The sequence below is a fragment of the Patagioenas fasciata genome, chromosome 11 (genome assembly GCF_037038585.1).
Source record: "Patagioenas fasciata isolate bPatFas1 chromosome 11, bPatFas1.hap1, whole genome shotgun sequence".
Taxonomy (NCBI): Eukaryota; Metazoa; Chordata; class Aves; order Columbiformes; family Columbidae; genus Patagioenas; species Patagioenas fasciata.
Genome location: NC_092530.1, coordinates 8,100,205 through 8,120,040, shown reverse-complemented (window position 1 = coordinate 8,120,040; position 19,836 = coordinate 8,100,205). Strand labels below are relative to the sequence as shown.

At 45.4% G+C, this 19,836-nt stretch overlaps 1 protein-coding gene across 1 annotated transcript; it reads left to right on the top strand.

The window, feature by feature from the left end:
• Nucleotides 1-161: 161 nt before the first annotated feature.
• NSDHL (NAD(P) dependent 3-beta-hydroxysteroid dehydrogenase NSDHL) lies at nt 162-18,751 on the top strand. The gene is made up of 8 exons (XM_065846317.2): nt 162-294; nt 2,650-2,700; nt 6,474-6,635; nt 7,537-7,683; nt 9,088-9,216; nt 11,190-11,332; nt 16,949-17,051; nt 17,753-18,751. Exons 2-8 carry the CDS (start codon nt 2,680-2,682, stop codon nt 18,086-18,088), a joined length of 1,041 nt encoding a protein of 346 aa, XP_065702389.1. The 5' UTR covers nt 162-294; nt 2,650-2,679; the 3' UTR covers nt 18,089-18,751.
• Nucleotides 18,752-19,836: the final 1,085 nt, after the last annotated feature.

Below are 19,836 nucleotides of genomic sequence, written 5' to 3'. Positions count from 1 at the left end.
GAGGTCGCGGGCGAATCAGCGAGCGATAGCCGGCTGGCGCGATGCTCAGCCCAGGACGAGCGGGAGGAGAAGGGGCGGGAGCCGGCGGAGTGGGCGGGGTTTGCTGGAAGAGCCCGCTCTGATTGGTGAGCGGGAGGGACGGAGGGGCGGAGCCGAGCTGAGGGCGGGGCTGCGGGGGCTGAGGCGTGTGAGGCGACCCACGCTACCTGAGGAGACCTGCGGCACCTGAGGAGACCTGCGGCGTGGGGAAGGTCGTGGGGGCCGCAGAACCTGCAGGGCTGTGAGAGGTCTGGGGTAGGTTGTAGGGGTGAGGCGGGGCAGGAGGAACATGGGGTGTGGGGAGGGAAGCTGGGGGCGGGCAAAGCCGTAGGGGTGATGTGAGAAGGGCTGGGGCGTGAGGAGGGCTGTGGAGTGTGTGGAGGGGCAGGCTGGGGTGTGGAAAAGGTGGGGGCGGTGGGAGGAGACGTGGAGCGGAGGGTGGGTCTGAGGTGCTGTGGGCAGGGGGGGCTGCAGGGGTGTGAGGGCGTTGGGGTGAGAGAAGCTGAGGGTTTGTGGGTGGAGGATTGATGGGAGGATTGGGGGGCTCTGCAGTGGGTGGCTGAAAGAGCTGGAGGGAAAGTGGAGACGGAGCTGTTCATAAATTATGTTTTGGAGAGGTGTTAAGGGAGACTTAGGGGTAGAAGACGCAGGCAGCTGGAGGATGGATCACCCCATGCTTCCAAACCAGCTTGGTGTTCCTGGCTGGACAGGCACCAGTCCCCCCCTTTTTTTTCTTTTCTTTTTTTTTTTTTCCTTACCATTTCAAAGGGCTTTTTAAAAAAAATATAAAGAGAGAAGTGCTAAATTGTGTAGCTTGTAGAGTGGGCAAGTCCAACAGATGTACTTGGAACTGTGATAATTTTATAGCAGCATTGGTGTAGCTGTTCCTGGATGCGATCCAGTTGCATTGGCACTAGTGTTCCTGAGGTCAGATGGGTCAGAGAGCTGCTCTGGCTGAAATCCAACCCAGGCAGAAAATGGTTATTTTCAGGTAGTCATAGTCCTGATCCAACTCAGCGCATGGATAATAGAAGGTAGCTGGAAGCATGGATTAGGAATAAGGACAATCAAATCAACCTCTAAAGTAGTAGTTTCTTGTGGTGGTTTAAAGTGACTATAAAGCCATCAGGAGCGTTAGTGTGCAGCTTGTCTTTATATCAGAAACAGATCTACACAGACATGTTGTCTTTTTCTGTCTGTCCCCATGTACTAGGATCCCAACTGAGTTGGGAATTTTGTTTGGTATTGCGGGGAGGAAGAGGGTATTTTAATGAAACTGGTGACAAAAACAGCCTGTGATGTGAAAACTTGGTACTCTACAGAGGGATCTGAACTGGCTGGATGGTTGGGCTGGGGCCCGTTGTCTGAGGTTCAACAAGGCCAAGTGCTGGGTGCTGCACTTGGGTCACAACAACCCTGTGAACGCTCCAGGCTCGGGGAAGAGCGGCTGGAAAGTGCCTGGTGGAAAAGGACCTGGGGGTGTTGGTGACAGCAGCTGAACATGAGCCAGCATGTGTCTGGGTGGCCAAAAAGGTCCCCAGCATCCTGGCTTGTACGAGCACTGGTGTGGCCACCAGCACCAGGGCAGTGACCGTCCCTCAAATTCTGGGGTCAGTTTGGGATCTCTCATGCCAAGAAAGGCCTTGAGGTGCTGGAGAGAGTTGAGAGAAGGAGCTGGTGAGGGGCTGGAGCACAAGTGTGATGGGAGCAGTTGAGGGACCTGGGGGGTTCAGCTGGAGAACAGGAGCTGAGGGGAGACCTTCTGATCTCTGAACTGCCTGAAAGGAGCTTGGAGCCAGGGGGGGTCGAGCTCTGCTCCCCAGGAACAAGCGCCAGGAGCAGAGGAAATGGCCTCAAGTTGCGCCAGGGGAGGTTGAGGTTGGATCTGGGGAACAATTTCTTCCCCAAAGGGCTGTGGGGCATTGGAACAGGCTGCCCAGGGCAGTGCTGGAGTCACCATCCCTGGAGGGGTGGAACAGATGTGGAGATTTGGTGCTTGGGGACATGGTTTAGTGTTAGATTTAGGTTATGGTTGGACTTGATGATCTTGAGGGTCTCTTCCAACCAAAACGATTCTATGATTCTATACATCTCACCACTGGCTCCCCTCTCTTTGCTGATGGACACCAGCAAGTGCCGGTGTTTCTTCCATGCTGTGTCTGCTGCTGTGGAACAGGTGGGCATGGTGCTGCTGAAACACTTGAACTGCAGTTTGATGTTGTTGTTCCTAACGCCTCTGGGTGATTATGTTTTTGGAGGGGGTATTGCCACAATCTGTAATGCTGTTCATGTTATTTGGAGTATAAATATTCAGACTTAAAGGAAGGGCATGAAGCTGTATAGGCTGAAATAAGATGGTGCCTTTGTTAGCGAGGGTATTTTATTACATTAAAACAGTGACATTGAGAAAGCTATTTGAGGTCACTGTTACTCTTGTACTACTCATTTGTTCAGCAGGGTAGGGAGAATTAGTTCACTCTTTTCAGGCTTCAAACTTAGAATTCTCTAGCTAGAAATCTTTTTTTTAAAAAAGTCTGATTTCTGTTAATGGCATGCTTAAGTTAGTTAAGTATTGTATTGTGAATAAAATAATATTCTCCTTTTTTAAAGGAATCAAGTTGATAGTGAATCATCTGAGAAATGGCTACACGCCTCAGATCGGTAAGTAGAGGACTTTAGTGATGCTTTATGAAATTTTGTCTTGCAGAAACATGTTTTTATAGGTATTCCTTATGAACGTTACTAGAGAAGACCTGAGATTCTTTTTCTGCTCCAGAGATGTTGCTGGGGGAAACGTGATTTACCAAGGCATAGTTTGCTGCTGTTAGAGTTCCCAAGAGATCCAGGAATACTCCAACCTCTAAAGAGTACCAGTGGCTTTGTCAGTGCTGCTAAATCAATTGGTCTGGAGATCTAGTTACTCCAGGATCATTTCTATGTGCCTTATAATATTATTCTGTGTTGTAGTGAAGGTTGGGGTCCAGCCGCGCTCCCTGACATCCCTATGACCATTGTAACCTGTTGCTGTGATTACTGCATTGAATGCGGGAGGCTGAACATGGGAGGAATAATTTTCACTTAGCTCAGAGATGTTTGGACATTACTCCTAGGAGTACAATTTATTAAGCTGTTGCATTATCCGTGGTTCTTGTTTATGCAGAAATTTCTACCTTCTGGACTATTTTCCTCATTATTTCCTCTGAAATTTATGAAAGACCAATAAATCTTAGATGTTTAGGAAACAAGGAAACAAAAAAAACCCAATGTAGCATTATGGTAGAGAGCATGAACAAGCTGTTGTATCTTCACAATGCAACACTAGATAGGTAGTAATTAATATCCAAAAATTGTGCATAGCCTGGATTTCTACCTGCATTTTTAAAACCAGCTAATTAATCCAGGTGCAGCACCGTTAGCTGCAGTTATACTGATTCTGGTCATTGAGTTGGTTCATTTAGTACTTTCCCAAGAGGCGCGTGTACTGGACTGTACTGCATATTATAAATGTGCACTAATGATTATTTAAGTAGTTTGCTTCTCATCACCGGTTTGAATACTCTCCCTATACTTGGGCAAGTGGAAAACACTCATACAGAAAAACCTGGACTATCTGTGCTGTTAGAAGCGATTCTGATATTTAGAGCCAGACAGAGGGCGTCATGCTGCCGCTGTAAAACTTCGGTTCAGCACATTGAGCGCAGTGTGCAGTTCGGGTGCTCTGGTTTTGTGGAGAACGCACTGGGATGAGAAAGGGTACAGGGGAAGGCAAGTCAAACCACCGATGGTTGTGAAGTAAAATCACCGAGGGATGTGATGGAGTTTAGAGAATCAGGAAGCTGACGAGTAAAGCAAATGCAAACCTGTTGTAGTGGGGGACTACAAGGAGAGTGAACTGCAGAGACTCCTTAGACTCACATGTTCTTTCTATATCATCTGTTCTCTTGCAACTGTCAAAACCAAACAGACCACTGGGCCAACCCATTAGAACTATTTTTGAATTATTTTAATCAGATTGTACTTTGCATGCGCCGTTCTAAATTACTAGTTATGCTTTAATGTAACTGAGCAACTGTAGTGAACTCTTCTAATTTTTGTTGTGGATAATTGGCACTTTGCAGTAGAACCTTCGTTTAAGGATGTAGCACTTAGAAATTTCTGAATGATTGTCATCTTTGGTTCCACCAAGTTAAAATTCCCTTCAGCTCAATAGTGTAAGTGGAGAGGTGGGTTTTTGTGTGGCAACAATAAGGAGCATATCTCTTTCCAACCAGGACAGGGCATTCTTAGTACAAAAGCTTCCTCAGACTCGTTGCCTATATCTTCTGTGTCTGTAATCCAGTTAGATGAGTGACCAGATCAGAGTCTGTTATGTAGTGACTCTAGCCGTTGATTTTAAAAAGAAGAACTAATGGTTAACTAAAAAGGATAATCCTTGCCTTTGCCTGATTGCTTTCTTGGCATGGAGAAACTGAAGTTTCACATTCTCTGAAAATGGTTTTGTCCTTGCTAACGGTGATGGTTTTAATATTCTGAATTATCTGTGCCATGTGGCTGAAGCAAATTCTGTTTACTTTACCGTCAGGGTGGGGTTTGTCTGAGCCAGCCCTCTTTTTGTCCCTGCTACATGAGCCACTTGGTTATGAGGCAGGGAACTGCTGGAGAGAGTCCAGCACAGCCACGAAGATGCTGAAGGGAGTGGAGCATCTCCCGTGTGAGGAAAGGCTGAGGGAGTTGGGGCTCTGGAGCTCGAGAAGAGGAGACTGACGGGGGACTCATTCATGGGGATCAGTATGGAAAGGGGGAGTGTCAGGGGTATGGAGCCAGGCTCTTCTCGGTGACAACCAGTGATAGGACAAGGGGCAGTGGGTGCAAACTGAAACACAGGAGGTTCCACTGAAGTATGAGAAGAAACTTCTTCCCGGTGAGGGTGGCAGAGCCTGGGCCAGGCTGCCCAGGGAGGTTGTGGAGTCTTCTTCTCTGTAGACATTCAAACCCGCCTGGACACCTTCCTGTGGAACCTCAGCTGGGTGTTCCTGCTCCAGCGGGGGGATTGCACTGGATGAGCTTTCCAGGTCACAGTATCACAGTATGTTTGGGATTGGAAGGGACCTCAAAAGATCATCTAGTCCAATCCTCCTGCTGGAGCAGGAACGCCTAGGAGAGGTCGCACAGGAATGTGTCCAGACGGGCTTTGAATGTCTCCAGGGAAGGAGACTCCACAACCTCCCTGGGCAGCCTGTTCCAGTGCTCTGTCACCCTCACTGAGAAGAAATTCTTTCTCAAATTTAAGTGGAACCTCTTGTGTTCCAGCTTGATCCCATTACCCCTTGTCCTATCATTGTTTGCCACTGAGAAGAGCCTGGCTTCATCCTCATGGTACTCACCCTTTATATATTTATAAACATTAATAAGGTCACCCCTCAGTCTCCTCTTCTCCAAACTAAAGAGACCCAGCTCCCGCAGCCTTTCTTCATAAGGGAGCTGCTCCACTCCCTTAATCATCTTTGTTGCCCTACGCTGGACCCTCTCCAGCAGTTCCCTGTCCTTCTTGAACTGAGGGGCCCAGAACTGGACACAATATTCCAGATGGGGTCTCACCAGGGCGGAGTAGAGGGGAAGGAGGACCTCTCTCGATCTACTGACCACCGCCCTTGTAATACACCCGAGGATGCCATTGGCCTTCCTAGCCACAAGGGCCCAGTGCTGGCTCATGGTCATCCTGTTGTCCACCAGGACCCCCAGGTCCCTTTCCCCTACACTGCTCTCTAATATGTAATTTCCCAACCTATACTGGAACCTGGGGTTGTTCCTGCCCAGATGCAGGACTCTACACTTTCCCTTGTCAAATTTCATCAGGTTATTTCCCGCCCAACTCTCCATCCTGTCCAGGTCTGTGATGGCAGCACAGCTTCCAGTGTCAGCCACTCCTCCCAGCTTAGTGTCATCAGCAAACTTGCTGATAGTACACTCAATTCCCTCATCTAAATCGTTAATGAATTTATTGAATAATTTTGGCCCCAGTACTGACCCCTGAGGCACTCCACTAGATACTGGCCTCCAACTGGACTCCACACCATTGACCACCACTCTCTGGCTTCTCTCTTTAAGCCAGTTTGCAACCCACCTCACTACTCTATTGTCTAGACCACACCTCCCTTCCAACCCCTGACATTCTGGGATTCTGTGAAATACAAACCAGCACAGGAGCAGTGTGGACCATTAGCACATCTGAACTTTTAAGTTAGTGTAGCAGCACGGACATATTGAAGAATCTTCTGATATCTGGATTTAGACCTCTCCAATAAAACTATAGCTACTGACTAGTTATGCACAGTTCAAGCACATTAAGATCTCAGGATGTTCAGATCAGTTTGTTTGTGCTGTTTGTTGGTGTGTGATTGCTTGCTAAAGTGCTTTTCTCCCTGTCTCTGAAGGCTGGTAAGAAATGTACGGTGATCGGCGGGTCGGGATTCTTAGGCCAGCACATGGTGGAGCAGCTCCTGGAGAAGGGTTATGCTGTCAACGTGTTTGATATTCAGAAGAAGTTTGATAACACCAGAGTGCAGTTCTTCCTGGGAGACCTTTGCGACAAAGAGGTACAGACTAATGACAGCACATGACATGGGTGGATAGAAAGGATGTCTGGTTAAAGAAACGTTTGTTCAAACAGCTTCCCGAGCCTTGCCTGAAGTGCTAAAACACCTGAAAGCATTGCATAGAAAGGATATATAGATATGCCCCCACAACCTTTCCCTGTGAAGTCAGTAGCCTAAGCAGTTTTCTGTGGAACCCTCATCTAGAACATTTAAAGAAATATACTGACGTCTGCCTGAGGCTGAAAGAACAGAAATTGTTTTCATTTGCGTTACTGCCAGCTTGGATATACAGTGTAATTAGAGTCTCTGTTGGTAATTGTGTGTGGGTGCTCTCCTAGCTAACCTCAGCTGCATGAGAACGGCACAATGCGTTATTCCTCACAGTTAAGGCATGCTGAGACCTCTTGCCTTAACTCAGTTGTATGCAACGTGAGGAGACATCTACCCACCGCGATAAAATGTGTCTGAGAGCTTTATGACAGTCACCTCAAACGCAGACAGTGCCACAGGGTGCTGCTGCCTGTTAAACCTGCTGCTTGCTGAGTTTTCTAACTCCCATCTCCAGGTAATTTTGAGTCTCATACCTGCACTTGAGACTATTGCTGGTAGTTAAGTCTAGGTAGCCTCCAGGTCTCAGAAGGTTCCCAGGTTCTCCTCTGGAAAGAAATGATGATGATGTGCTTTATTGCCTAGCAAGGAGGAGAGGATATTGTGAAGATCCTGGATGCTAATCCTATTCCAGCTGCTCACCTTTATGGAAGGAACATGACTTGGCATTTAGTAGTTTTGCTTCCATGAGGAAAATAACTGTTTTATTTCTTTCCTTTTTTCTTTTTTTTTTTTTTTATTTTCCTGAGTAGTCACTATTGCTGTCATTTCATTGCTGTGATGTATCTTCCAGGCTTTGCTCCCAGCTTTACAAGGCGTGTCAGTGGCTTTTCATTGTGCATCACCAGCACCTTCAAGTGACAACAGGGAGCTGTTTTATAAGGTGAATTTTATGGGGACCAAAGCAGTCATTGAAGCTTGTAAAGAAGCTGGAGTGCAGGTAAGGGTAGAAAAGCACATGGAGACCATAAGACACTGATGTGGCTTTATAACAATTGCAGCATGGACGAATTTCAATCTAGTTTGATAAAGAGGTCTGAGACACTGAATTCTTACTTGTTCTGTAAAAATTAGTAGAAGAGACTCTGTTGGTCCCCCGCTTAGTGTCTGGTGTAAGCTCAGTCCATGTTTGTTACAGAAAACCTACATGTCACAGTTGTCCTGGTTGGAGGAAAAGAATCCATTAAAATTTGTCCTACTAGATGTCTGTGAATCACCTACAGAACCGTGACTGATGGGTGGATTCTTTCATGCTTTAATAAGGGGCCAGCTCTAAAGATAGCTTTTCCAGCAGTGAAAGTATTCATGGCATCTATTAGCTCGGTGAATTCGTTGACTTACAATGAGAAGGAACACACTCGTACCATAATCTCAGTGTAATTTCATTTAGAGAATCATTTGCCCACAAAAGAAAGAGCCAGAGGAAACCAGGCTGCAAGTTTGGTGTTGTTTTTGTTGTTGTTGTTTTCTCCTTATGTTATCTTCTTCTCACATGAGTTTTCAGTTGAATTCTTAGCAAATTTTTGAGCACAATGCATTTAAAAATCCCTTATTCTGAGCAGAGATGTTGCCTCCGAAGCATATGTTTTTGGGCAGTGTTCACATACAAATACAGAAATGATAATGTTTAGAATTAAATGACGTATATCACATAGAACTCTCAGCCCCACTGTTTAATATTTGTTGTTCTTTTTTCCCCCCACCTCCTGTAATGAACTGTTGTAGGAAATGGGCCATGCGGTGTTTACCTTCAGGCTTAGTCTGGGTTCTGTCCGAGCAAGGAGTTAAGTCTTGTTGGAACTTGTTGGATCTGCTCGTCTTCCCATTACAACGTCATTCTTGTTTAAAACCACGTTTCTGATTACTCAAATACATCACTGATTTCCTGTTTTGAATCCACTAGGGCACATTTTTATCCAACAAAAACATCCAAGATGAGAATTCTTTTTTGGTTTAATCTATCCTGATATTGTTATCATCAGGATGAGAAAATATATCTTGAAAGCACTCATTATGCATTAAGTGCTAAATTGTACCCAGCCAAGTGGGCACTCTCATTTTCCTGGAGATGTTTTCCCCTTGACTGGCTGCCTTGGATGTTTGTTGAAATGTTTTTGTCTCCTTTAGGTAGTGCTAAACAATGTAATAAAGTCAATTAAAACACTGGGAGTTTTCTTACCTGCTGTTTCAGATCTTCTTCTGTTAGCCCACATTCTTCTAGAGTTAGTTTATTATCTGTAGAATCAGTTGATTAAACATTATTATTGTCTTTACTCAGCCTCTGTAAATAATGACCCTGTTGTCTTAGGCTTTTAACAATAGCTTTCTTTCACTTCTGTTGCAGAAACTGGTGTTAACTAGCAGTGCCAGTGTAGTTTTTGAGGGCACAGACATAAAAAATGGATCAGAAGACCTCCCTTATGCAAAAAAACCTATTGACTATTACACAGAGACGAAGATCCTGCAGGAGAAGGTATTTGTCATCATATGGTTAACACTGGTCTTTTCAATGCTTAAACTACCCTGCTAAAAGTAGGGCATGCCCTAGGGAACACAACAGCCTCTTCTGACTGAACAGATCTTTATTGTTCTCCAGAATCTCCTTCGTTAAAAAGAAATATCTCATTCTTACAGCGGCAAAGAGAATCTGCACAGAGTCACGCATATCTAGCAGTGCCTGCCAGAGTTTTCAGGGTATCACTGAAAGAGAAAATTCCCTTCTTTTCGACAAAGCCGTCTGATTTTAACCCTGTTATTCCCAGCAGGGAGGCTGGTGAGCTGTGCATTCCTTTGTTTGACTAGGGACGTTTGGCAGGTGGCTGCCACTTGTCTTTCACGAGCCACCCCCATCCTTTGCCCTCTCCCAGCAGTCCAAACACATGCAGTGCTCTGTTACATCTTCCTTGGCTGCTGGAACTCCTCGGTTGTGTATTCACTTAATAAAAGAGAATAAAATAAAACTGTGACATAAATTACTAGGGAAGTTGAATGAAATAATGTGTTACACTGCTGAGTTTGTTTCTAGAGGAAGAATAAACGAACTGGGAGAGATGTCACTTCTATTGCAAGAGCCATGTAATAACCCCATTTCTTAACTGATGCAGCTTTGTTTTAAGAGCAGCTGAGGGAAGTTGTTTTGCCCTTCTCTGATCCTACTGGAGGGGTGTTTCAGAACCACATTTACCTGATTTGCAGCCTGAGGTTACAGTTGGGATTGTGAACAAGTCACTGGGGAAGGAAAAGATGAGATGGAGATGTGGGGGGGCTTAAGGAGCATGTCAGCCCAATAACGTGTTGTAAGCTAATGCCATTTACCATATGCTGAAACTAGCAAACTATTCTTGTTAGAAAAAGATCTAAAAATTTCCCCTACATCTGAACGTCCACTACTTTGGACATTTGCAGATCACCAGGATCTGTTCTATTTCAGGTTCTGCAGTATTTGTGGTTTAAATATGGTATGATAATATTTTAAATCAAAGCAAATAAACATGATTTGGGTTTTTTTTTTTTTTTTTTGTGTGTGTGTGTGTGTGGTGTGTTTGTTGTTTTTTGTTTTCCAAACTTTTTTTCAGTGGCTTGCATTTCAATTGTGGCAAGAATGAACGCTTTTTATGCAAGAAGAATTGAAGCTTGCTTCCATACTGAAGCCAACAGTGTGTCCTCTAAAGTCAAGTATTAATGTTTAAGAATTATTCTTACGTTCCTTCAAAAGAGCTGGATTGAAAACACGGCATAAAAACACCTGTCCATTTGCAAGGATAACCATTGTACAGTACAGCAGACTGATAAAGTGGAAGCTCATGAATAGCACTCAAGTCTAGCCCAAAATGCTTGTAGACATGTCTTAGTTTTGGGTGAAACAGTGAAAGTATTCAGTGTTTATTTGTATGTTCTTGGATTTTTAATAGAAAATCCGTCAGCTCTTAAAAACTCTGGAAACTCCCAATAGAATTAAGTCTTCTTCAAACAGGCCTTGTTCAATCCACTTGGTGCTGCCAGGAGGGTGGGATCTTACCCCTTCTGAATGAGATTGAGAAGGCCCGTGATGGAAATCACCCACTGGCTGAGGAAAGAGAGATTTAATTGCTGTGTGTCCTCCTTTTCTCCAGCATGTCCATAAAGAATTCATGCAGTGAAGGAACTTTCAAAGCTCCTCTGTTTCCCATGCTGTTAAATTAGAGAGTTTATTTCCTTTGCCTGTCAATTCAATAACAAAACCAGACTTTTTTTCTGTTTTTCTTACTGAAGAGAAGTGAGAGAAAGGATGGGACAAGAGAAGGATCATTTGTAACGATACGGGTGGACAGTAATTCTTTCACTGATGCGTTCCCAAGGAAATGGGGGAACACCCACCACCTTTAGTGATGATCTTGGCGTATATCACTAAGCCATATTTTTCTTCGCGGTCTTTCTCCCCTAATTTTTGTATCTTTTTCCCTACAGGAAGTGCTCAGTGCAAATGACCCAAGCAACAATTTCTTCACTACTGCTATTCGTCCCCATGGAATATTTGGTCCTAGAGACCCTCAGCTGGTTCCCATCCTCATCCAAGCAGCTAAGAGCGGCAAAATGAAGTTCATAATTGGGTGAGCAAGGCTGCGTTATTTTACACCTTTTGTTACAATTGATGCTGAACCTACAAAGCACTTTTGGAAGGGAATAATGTTAAATCAGTAGTGTTGTTGTGGCATAGAAAAAAGTACATTTCTTTAAGTTTTCACTTGTGATTCAGGGTTCTTTTTAAAAATCCTTCTGTGTTAAGGACTCAGATGTGAGTGTTCACAAGGCCAAAAGAATATCAGTGAGGAAAGCTGACATAGCTTGAGCTGTCTTCCCATTGTCTAAAGAGCTGTCCTTTTAAATACGAGAGACCTCAGATTACTTGCTATTAATTTAATTTATATATGCTTCTGGTAGTTGAGTTTCTTGTGATTAAAAAACTTTTATGGCAGTCTTTTAATATTTCTGATTATAAGATTAAAGATATTTGCCTTGTTAACTGACCCTTGCAGAGCTTCTAGCAGACCACTGAAATTGTAGAGCGAGAAATAGTTCAAGCTACTACTAAGGATATTTATTTCGATTGTGTTATGCTTTTGAAAAAAAATGTGCTCTTTAATTTAGGATAGATTTTTATTACAAGCAAGGAGCTGGCTCGTGTGTATATGTGCACATGTGAATACGTGCTTGGGGTAGAAGGAAGAAAGGGAATAGGGCTGTGGGTATTGGGTTGGTTTTTCTGTTTGTTTGGGGTTTTTTTTGTTCTTCCTTACAGTTCAGTTCTGAATTGATCTCTCAAACTGATCTGTGAGCAGCGAACAAACTCAAGGTTTCCGCTTCATGCAAGTCTGCATTCTCTTCCACCCCAAACATACATTCCTCATTTGAGTTTTCCTACCACTGTACAGACCTGTGTATCTTTTCCAAGAAAGCAAATAAAATAGCCATTCATCCCTGAGCATAGGAAACGAAAATGATTCTTTCTCAGAATGCTGGATTGCAGCAATGCTGGTTTTATCACAGAATCACAGAATCACAGAATCACAGAATTGGCTAGGTTGGAAAAGACCTCAGAGATCATCAAGTCCAACCCTTGGTCCAACTTCAGCCCATTTACTAGATCATGGCACTAAGAGCCATGTCCAATCTCAGTTTAAAAACCTCCAGGGACGGTGAGTCCACCACCTCCCTAGGCAGGCCATTCCAATGCCTGATCACTCTTTCCGTAAAGAACTTCTTCCTAATATCCAGCCTAAACTTCCCCTGGCAGAGTTTAAGCCCATGTCCCCTTGTCCTATTGCTAACTGCCTGGGAGAAGAGACCAGTTCCCACCTGACTATAACTTCCCTTCAGGTAGTTATAGAGAGCAATGAGGTCACCTCTAAGCCTCCTCCTCTCCAGGCTGAACAACCCCAGCTCCCTCAGCCTCTCACCATAGGTCATGTGCTCAAGTCCCTTCACCAGTCTTGTTGCTCTTCTCTGGACCCGCTCCAGCACCTCAATATCCCTCCTGAACTGAGGGGCCCAGAACTGAACACAATACTCCAGGTGTGGCCTCACCAATGCAGAGTACAGGGGAAGGATCACTTCCCTTGTCCTGCTGACCACACTATTTTTGATACAAGACAGGATACCATTGGCCTTCTTGGCCACCTGGGCACACTGTTGGCTCATGTTGAGCTTGCTGTCAATCAGTACCCCCAGGTCCCTTTCTGTCTGGCTGCTCTCCAGCCACTCTGTGCCCAGCCTGTAGCGCTGAAGGGGGTTGTTGTGGCCAAAGTGCAGGACCCGGCACTTGGCCTTGTTGAACTTCATCCCATTGTAATCAGCCCATTTTTCCAGTCTATCCAGATCTCTTTGCAGAGCCCTCCTGCCTTCCAGCAGGTCAACACTGCCCCCCAACTTGGTGTCATCAGCAAATTTGCTGATGGTGGTCTCAATCCCCTCATCTAAATCATCAATAAAGATGTTAAACAGGACTGGACCCAACACTGACCCCTGGGGGACACCACTAGTGACTGGCCGCCAGCTAGATGCAGCCCCATTTACCAGCACTCTCTGGGCCCGGCCCTCCAGCCAGTTCTTAACCCAGCAGAGAGTGCACTTGTCCAAGCCATGGGCTATCAGCTTTTGAAGGAGTATATTATGGGAGACAGTGTCAAAGGCTTTGCTGAAGTCTAGATAGATCACATCTACAGCTTTCCCCTCATCCACTAGGTGGGTCACCTGATCATAAAAGGAAATCAGGTTGGTCAGACAGGACCTGCCCCTCCTAAACCCATGCTGGCTGGGTCTGATCCCTGGTCCATCCTGGAGGTGCTGTGTGATTGCATTCAGGATGATCTGCTCCATCACCCTGCCAGGCACCGAGGTCAGGCTGACAGGCCTGTAGTTGCCAGGGTCAGCTTTGCAGCCCTTTTTGTGGATTGGGGTAACATTTGCCAGTTTCCAATCATTTGGGACCTCCCCAGTGAACCAAGACTGTTGGAAGATGATGGAGAGCGGCTTGGCGAGCTCTTCTGCTAGCTCCCTCATCACCCTAGGATGGATCCCGTCTGGTCCCATAGACTTATGAGGATCCAGATGGCTCAGTAAGCCACCAACTATTTCCTCTTGGAATACAAGGGGACTATTTGGCTTCCTATTCCTGTCAACCATCTCCAGAGGCCAGTTATCCTGAGGGCCATCTGTTTGACTGGTAAATATTGAGGCAAAGTAGGTATTAAGTACCTCAGCTTTCTCCTCATCTTTGTTAACTATATTTCCCTCAAAGTCCAGTAGAGAATGGAGGTTTTCCTTGCCCCTCCTTTTGTTATTAACATATTTAAAGAAGGACTTTTTATTATCCCTAACAGAATTGGCCAAATTAACTTCAAACTGCACTTTTGTTTCCCTGATTTTTTTCCTGCACGATCTAGCTATTTTCCTAAATTCTTCATAGGTAGCCAGCCCTTTTTTCCACAGTCTGTAAACTCTCTTTTTATTTCTGATTTCCTTCAAAATCTCCCTGTTTAGCCAAGCCGGTTGTCTTCCCTGTCGGCTAGCCTTTCGGCGCACTGGTATAGCCTGATCCTGTGCCCTCAAAACCTCCCGCTTGAAGTATGTCCAACCCTCCTGGGCCCCCTTGTTTTTAAGCATTGTTTCCCAGGGTATGCTCTGAACTAGACTTCTGAATAGGCAAAAATCTGCCCTCCGGAAGTCCAGTGTAGAGGTTTTATTAATGGCTCTCCTTGCATCTCTAACTATTGAAAATTCTATTATTTCGTGGTCGCTATGCCCCAGGCGGTCGCCAACCACTACATCTCCCACCAGCCCTTCTTTGTTTGTAAACAGTAGGTCTAGCAAGGCCTTACCCCGGGTAGGCTCATTTACCAGCTGATGAAGGAAATTGTCCTCTATACACTCTAGGAAATTCCTAGACTGCCTCTTCTGTGCAGTATTGAGCTCCCAGCAGATATCTGGCAGGTTAAAGTCCCCCACAAGAACAAGGGCTGTCGATTTTGAGACATCTGCCAGCTGCTTGTAGAATAATTCATCTCCTTCATCATCCTGGTCGGGTGGTCTATAACAGACACCCACAAGGACATCAGCCTTGTCGGACTTGCCCCTGATTCTGGTCCACAGGCACTCAACCTTGTCACTACTGACCTCAAGTTTAACAGAGTCAAGAGACTCTCTAACATATAAAGCCACCCCTCCACCTCTCCTGCCCTGCCTGTCTTTTCTGAAGAGCCTGTAGCCACCCATAGCAGCACTCCAGTCATACGAGTCATCCCACCACGTTTCTGTGATGGCAACTATGTCATAGCTTTCCTGCTGCACGATGGCTTCCAGCTCCTCTTGTTTGTTGCCCATACTGCGTGCATTAGTGTACATGCACTTCAAGTGGGCTGCTGATTTCACTCTTAATTCAGGCTTTTTGTCCTTAGGCTGATCTTTGGAGAGCCCAGTTTCAATCCCTTCCCCCTTCAAACCTAGTTTAAAGCCCTCTTGATCAGTGCTGCCAACTTATGGGCTATAGTCCTCTTGCTCTTCCCAGAGGGATGAAGCCCATCTGATTTCATGAGACTAGGTACCATGGAGTTTGCCCCATGGTCAAAAAAACCAAAATTTTTATGGTGGCACCAATCCTTTAGCCATCTGTTAATGAGATGGGCTTTTCTGTTTCTCTCTTTATTTGCCTCCTCATCCATTCCGGATAGCACAGGAACTGAGGCAAATATCACCTGTGCTCCTGTCCCATGAACTGACTGACCCAGTGCTTTAAAGTCTTTTTTAATTGCCCTGATACTTCTTCTGTTAATGTCCTCACTGCCAGCTTGGACTACTAACAGGGGATAATAATCTGTGGGCTGAATTAGCTCCGGCAGTCTTCTATTGATATCCCTCACCCTGGCCCCAGGAAGGCAGCAGACCTCCCTGTGGGATGGGTCTGGGCGACATATAGGGCCCTCTGTTCCCCTCAGAAGGGAGTCGCCGACTACAACCACCCTTCTTTGTTTTTTCCTTATAGTTGCGGTTGTAATTCTTTTTGTAAATGAGGTCTGTCTAGGAGGCTCTCCAGGCAGATCTTCTTGGCTGTTCTCTGATGGACTTTCTGGGTCCAGGGCCTCGTATCTATTTGTTAAGGGCACCAAGGGTGGTGATGGTGTTCGAGAGAGTGCTCTTTTGCCTCTCCGATCAGGGACCCGTTTCCATTCCCCCTCATCAGCTAGTTCTGCTCCATCCGCCTTATGGCAGGAAGGATGGGGCTTCACCATCTCTGGTTGCACACCCTTAGGAGCCAAGAGGGTTTGACTCCACCAGTCAATTTCCACTTCACTTTCCCTAATGCTCCTTAGTCTCTCCACCTCTTCCTTGAGCTCTGCCACTAGGCACAGTAAGTCATTGACCTGCTCGCATCGTACACAGGTGCCTCCCACACCATCCTCTGGTGCCAATGCCAGGCACAGACACTCTGCACAGCCAGAAACCTGGGTGGCTGCATCCTTCTTGGAGGGTAGTGTCTGTGTAGACACCTCCTGTGTAGACACACTCTTTGTATCAGCAGCAGCAACAGCTTTCCTTTTTCTAGAAACCATTACTGCCTTTATTTAAAAACAAACAAACAAATGAGTGTGGCAATGGTTTTGTAACAAACCGTTTGTTTGATTTAGCTGGACTTCTGAAAGTGATATCCAGATTATTTTTCATTTTCTGTACTGGTATAGAAATGGATTTAACACAGTGGGTTAAATCTGTTCCAGCTAGGGCTAAGTTGGCTTATTGAGGGTAAGTTAGGATTTCATGAGCCAAGAAATTCATAATTGAAAGCTTGTCCTTATATGACTTTCTTTGTGCTTGTTACCACTCTGTTTCTGTCTGTTCTGCTTCTGTGGATCTCTCTCCTGATTCTGAGACCTGTGGGATCTCCAAGACCTGGGAACTTGGTGACTTGTGAGATTTTAAAATGGTATTGTTATGGGAATGGAAACGTTGAGGGTCTTGACAAGAGCTGAAACAATAACAGCCTTTCCTGTCTCCAAAATAACATGTAGCGATGTCATCTCTCTGACAGGGTATAGCCTGAAGCTGCAGCACAAGAGAGCAGGAGAGGAAACTGGGGACAAATATATCTTGTGTGAAAGTCTTCCCTTTGTGCCACAAGCAGATTTTCAGCCTAACTCACCTTAGGACTAAACTTCTTCCTTTTGTTTGTGCAGGGATGGAAAGAACTTGGTGGATTTCACCTATGTGGAAAACGTGGTCCATGGACACATCCTGGCTGCAGAAAAGCTTCAGAAAGACTCTCCCCTGTGCGGGAAGGTAAGGAAGGACCTCGCAAGAGGAGAAGAGTGAGTGTCCCTTAGCCAAACTTCATCTGCAAGCCTTGCTTCATGTGTCGGCTCTGTAGTTCATGTGCTTTTTTCTCTGTACTGAACATCTGCCTTGGAGATGAGTGTTCTGCACACAAATGGGTCAGGTTTTTTCTGTCTGTGGGTATCATGAGTGGTTGCCCATCTGGCGACCGTTGTGTGCAACCACGTGGGCTAAGCTGTATGAATATACTTTAACTCTGTGCTGTAAAACTCCTTGTGGAAGGAAATGCAGGCAGAATTGCGCCAGCCAAGACGCGTACATAAGAAATAGAGTTATTTTGCTTTTATGATAGTTCAGAATAGAAGAAATTTTTATAGATTTTCGTGGCACCACCGTGCTCTGAGCATGCACTGTCCATAGAGCCCAGATGCTGGTGTGTGTTGGTGTTGTCTCATTTCATGTGTTTGACAATTTATGAGTAATCTTAACCTCTGTTGTGTCAGAAGGAGCTCCCTTTCTTAGCAAAGAAGAGGTTTGTTCCTTCTCAGAGGTAGTTGGTGCAAAGCAGTTTCTCGTGAAAATATCTTTTCAAGCAAGTCAGGGATGTCAGTCTCCTCAGCATGAACGTGAGATGGGCCATCACACAGCCAAATGGGTGGAAACCGTAATCATATTATCATCTGGCTTTTTGTCTTCCTCTCTTTCAGGCATTTCATATCACAAACGATGAACCAGTTCCTTTCTGGGCTTTCATGTCCCGTATCTTGACTGGCTTGAACTACGATCCTCCCAAGTACCATATTCCCTATTGGCTGGCGTATTACCTGGCCCTGCTCCTGTCTCTGGTGCTGTGGCTGCTGAGTCCTCTGGTCATCATCAAGCCCACTTTCACCCCCATGCGGGTGGCGCTAGCTGGAACATTTCACTACTACAGCTGTGACCGGGCCAAAAGAGACATGGGCTACAAACCAGTGGTGAGCTTGGATGAAGCGATAGACAGGACTCTGCAGAGCTACCCCCACCTACGCCGGGCTAAGGCCTGAGAAGTCCTAGACGGATCTTTTTTCTACTTAATTTTCCTAATTGCTTTGACATTTTAACATGAACACTGAAGCAAATTTCATTAGTCCTCTGGAACAGGGTGTTTTCCCAAAGTCCCTCCTCCTCTTCACCATTATCTGGGTTGAAAAGAAACCTCATGTAGGAGCTGTGCTAACAGTTCTTGTCTTTGATGTGACATCTTGTTTTGAAACAACTGCTGAACCCTACTGACTATGAATAAACACCCTGCTGTGCCCTCTTCAATCCCAACCCAGCACATCAACATTCCTTCATCTTCTCTCTCCACCCTTGTCCTCTTGTTTTGTTGCTCTGGTGATAACAGCCACTTCTTCCCATAGCTGTAGACTGGTTAATGAAATACTTCTCCTGGCTGGTTCTTCGCTGTGGTTTGGCTTTTTTCTGTCCAAGTGTGGTGAAAGAGAGGCTCATGCCAAAAAGGAGTTCTGCCACCATCTCTTAAATCATTGAAGCTCATTTTGTTATTCTCTCTGTGATTGGTGGGTGATTTGGCTTCTTACTGAGGCATCAGAAGTAAACCTGACAAGAGGCGCGCTGGGCCTCTCTTTGTAAGGAAGCACATGCCTTTGTTTCTGCAGGAGCCTATTTCTACTCAAAAATAAGCCAAATAAATCAAGACGACATGACTTCCTTATCTTGCGTTTTATCTTTGAAAGGGCAGATCCCATTCTGAACATCTCAGCCTAAGCAGGATTTTAATCTTTCCCTTTGTGGGGGGACAAACCTTTGCTGTGGCTGTTGTCAGTCAGCACCTGCTATTTTACTGCAGCTCATTTACTTCCCGTAAGAACTACATTGGTCAGAATATCCTACTGCACAAAGCTCTCAACTTTCCTGACATGTTATTGCTGGTAACGGTGATTTTTGTTGCTTTGCCCACTTAGTACCTGAAAAGAACCCTTTTCCACAAGACAATGGGTATCATAATACTATGTTCACCAAGCTTAGTTTGGCGTTTATATTAAGTGTAGTTTATGCTATAATCTTTCTAAGTACTTCAGTTCTGGTTTGTTTTTAAATGAAGTGTTTAGGTTAGAGTTGAACTTTCCTCTGTGCCGGTTCCTGGCTCCCCAGGAGTTTTGGTGTTTCCAATTTCAGAAGTATGGGAAGTGCCTCACTCAATGAGCCTTAACCTCATCTGGGAGCTTAATGTTCTGCTACATGCCGGCACAAATTGGGTGTTAATAGAAAGATACTTTCTTCCCTTGTTGTTTCTCTAAGTGGATACCAAAAAAACCCACATTGTGGCATATAAAAAGAACACTTATGGTGAAACCACACCTGGCGGAGGCCGTGGCTTTATTCCAAGGTTTTGTAAAAGGCATCTCACCCGCCTAAATGGGTGAGGAGGGACTGGAGTGTGTTTATTCCTTGCTCCTTTCTGTAAAGCTGGGCCCTCTTCTAGGTTTTGTAACGTAGCCAGCTGACGCTAAACTCGTAGCTATTAGAAGAATGGCCTTTTGTGAAAATGGACAATTCGGACGCGCCTCTGCTATGTGCAGTGGAAGTGTAGCTGCTAAACCCGAGCTGGTGGGTACAAAAAGCCCTGAGGAGCGGTGTGTTCTAGTGCTGCACAGAAAGGATGGTTCTGCTTTTGGGCCTTGTGCTGCAGCACAGCAGAGAACTTAATCTCCTCGTCTGCGAGGCAGGGATAACACTGCCCTTGCACAGAGAGGTGGTGGGAGAACAGGATTGCATGGATGCGAAAGGA

What these genes read in the sequence shown, in the direction of transcription:
- NSDHL (XM_065846317.2), top strand. Translation starts at nt 2,680, where the DNA reads ATGGCTACACGCCTCAGATCG. An exon ending in GTAAAGAAGCTGGAGTGCAG is followed by an intron (nt 7,684 to 9,087) that starts GTAAGGGTAGAA and finishes CTTCTGTTGCAG; the next exon opens with AAACTGGTGTTAACTAGCAG. An exon ending in AAAATGAAGTTCATAATTGG is followed by an intron (nt 11,333 to 16,948) that starts GTGAGCAAGGCT and finishes TTGTTTGTGCAG; the next exon opens with GGATGGAAAGAACTTGGTGG.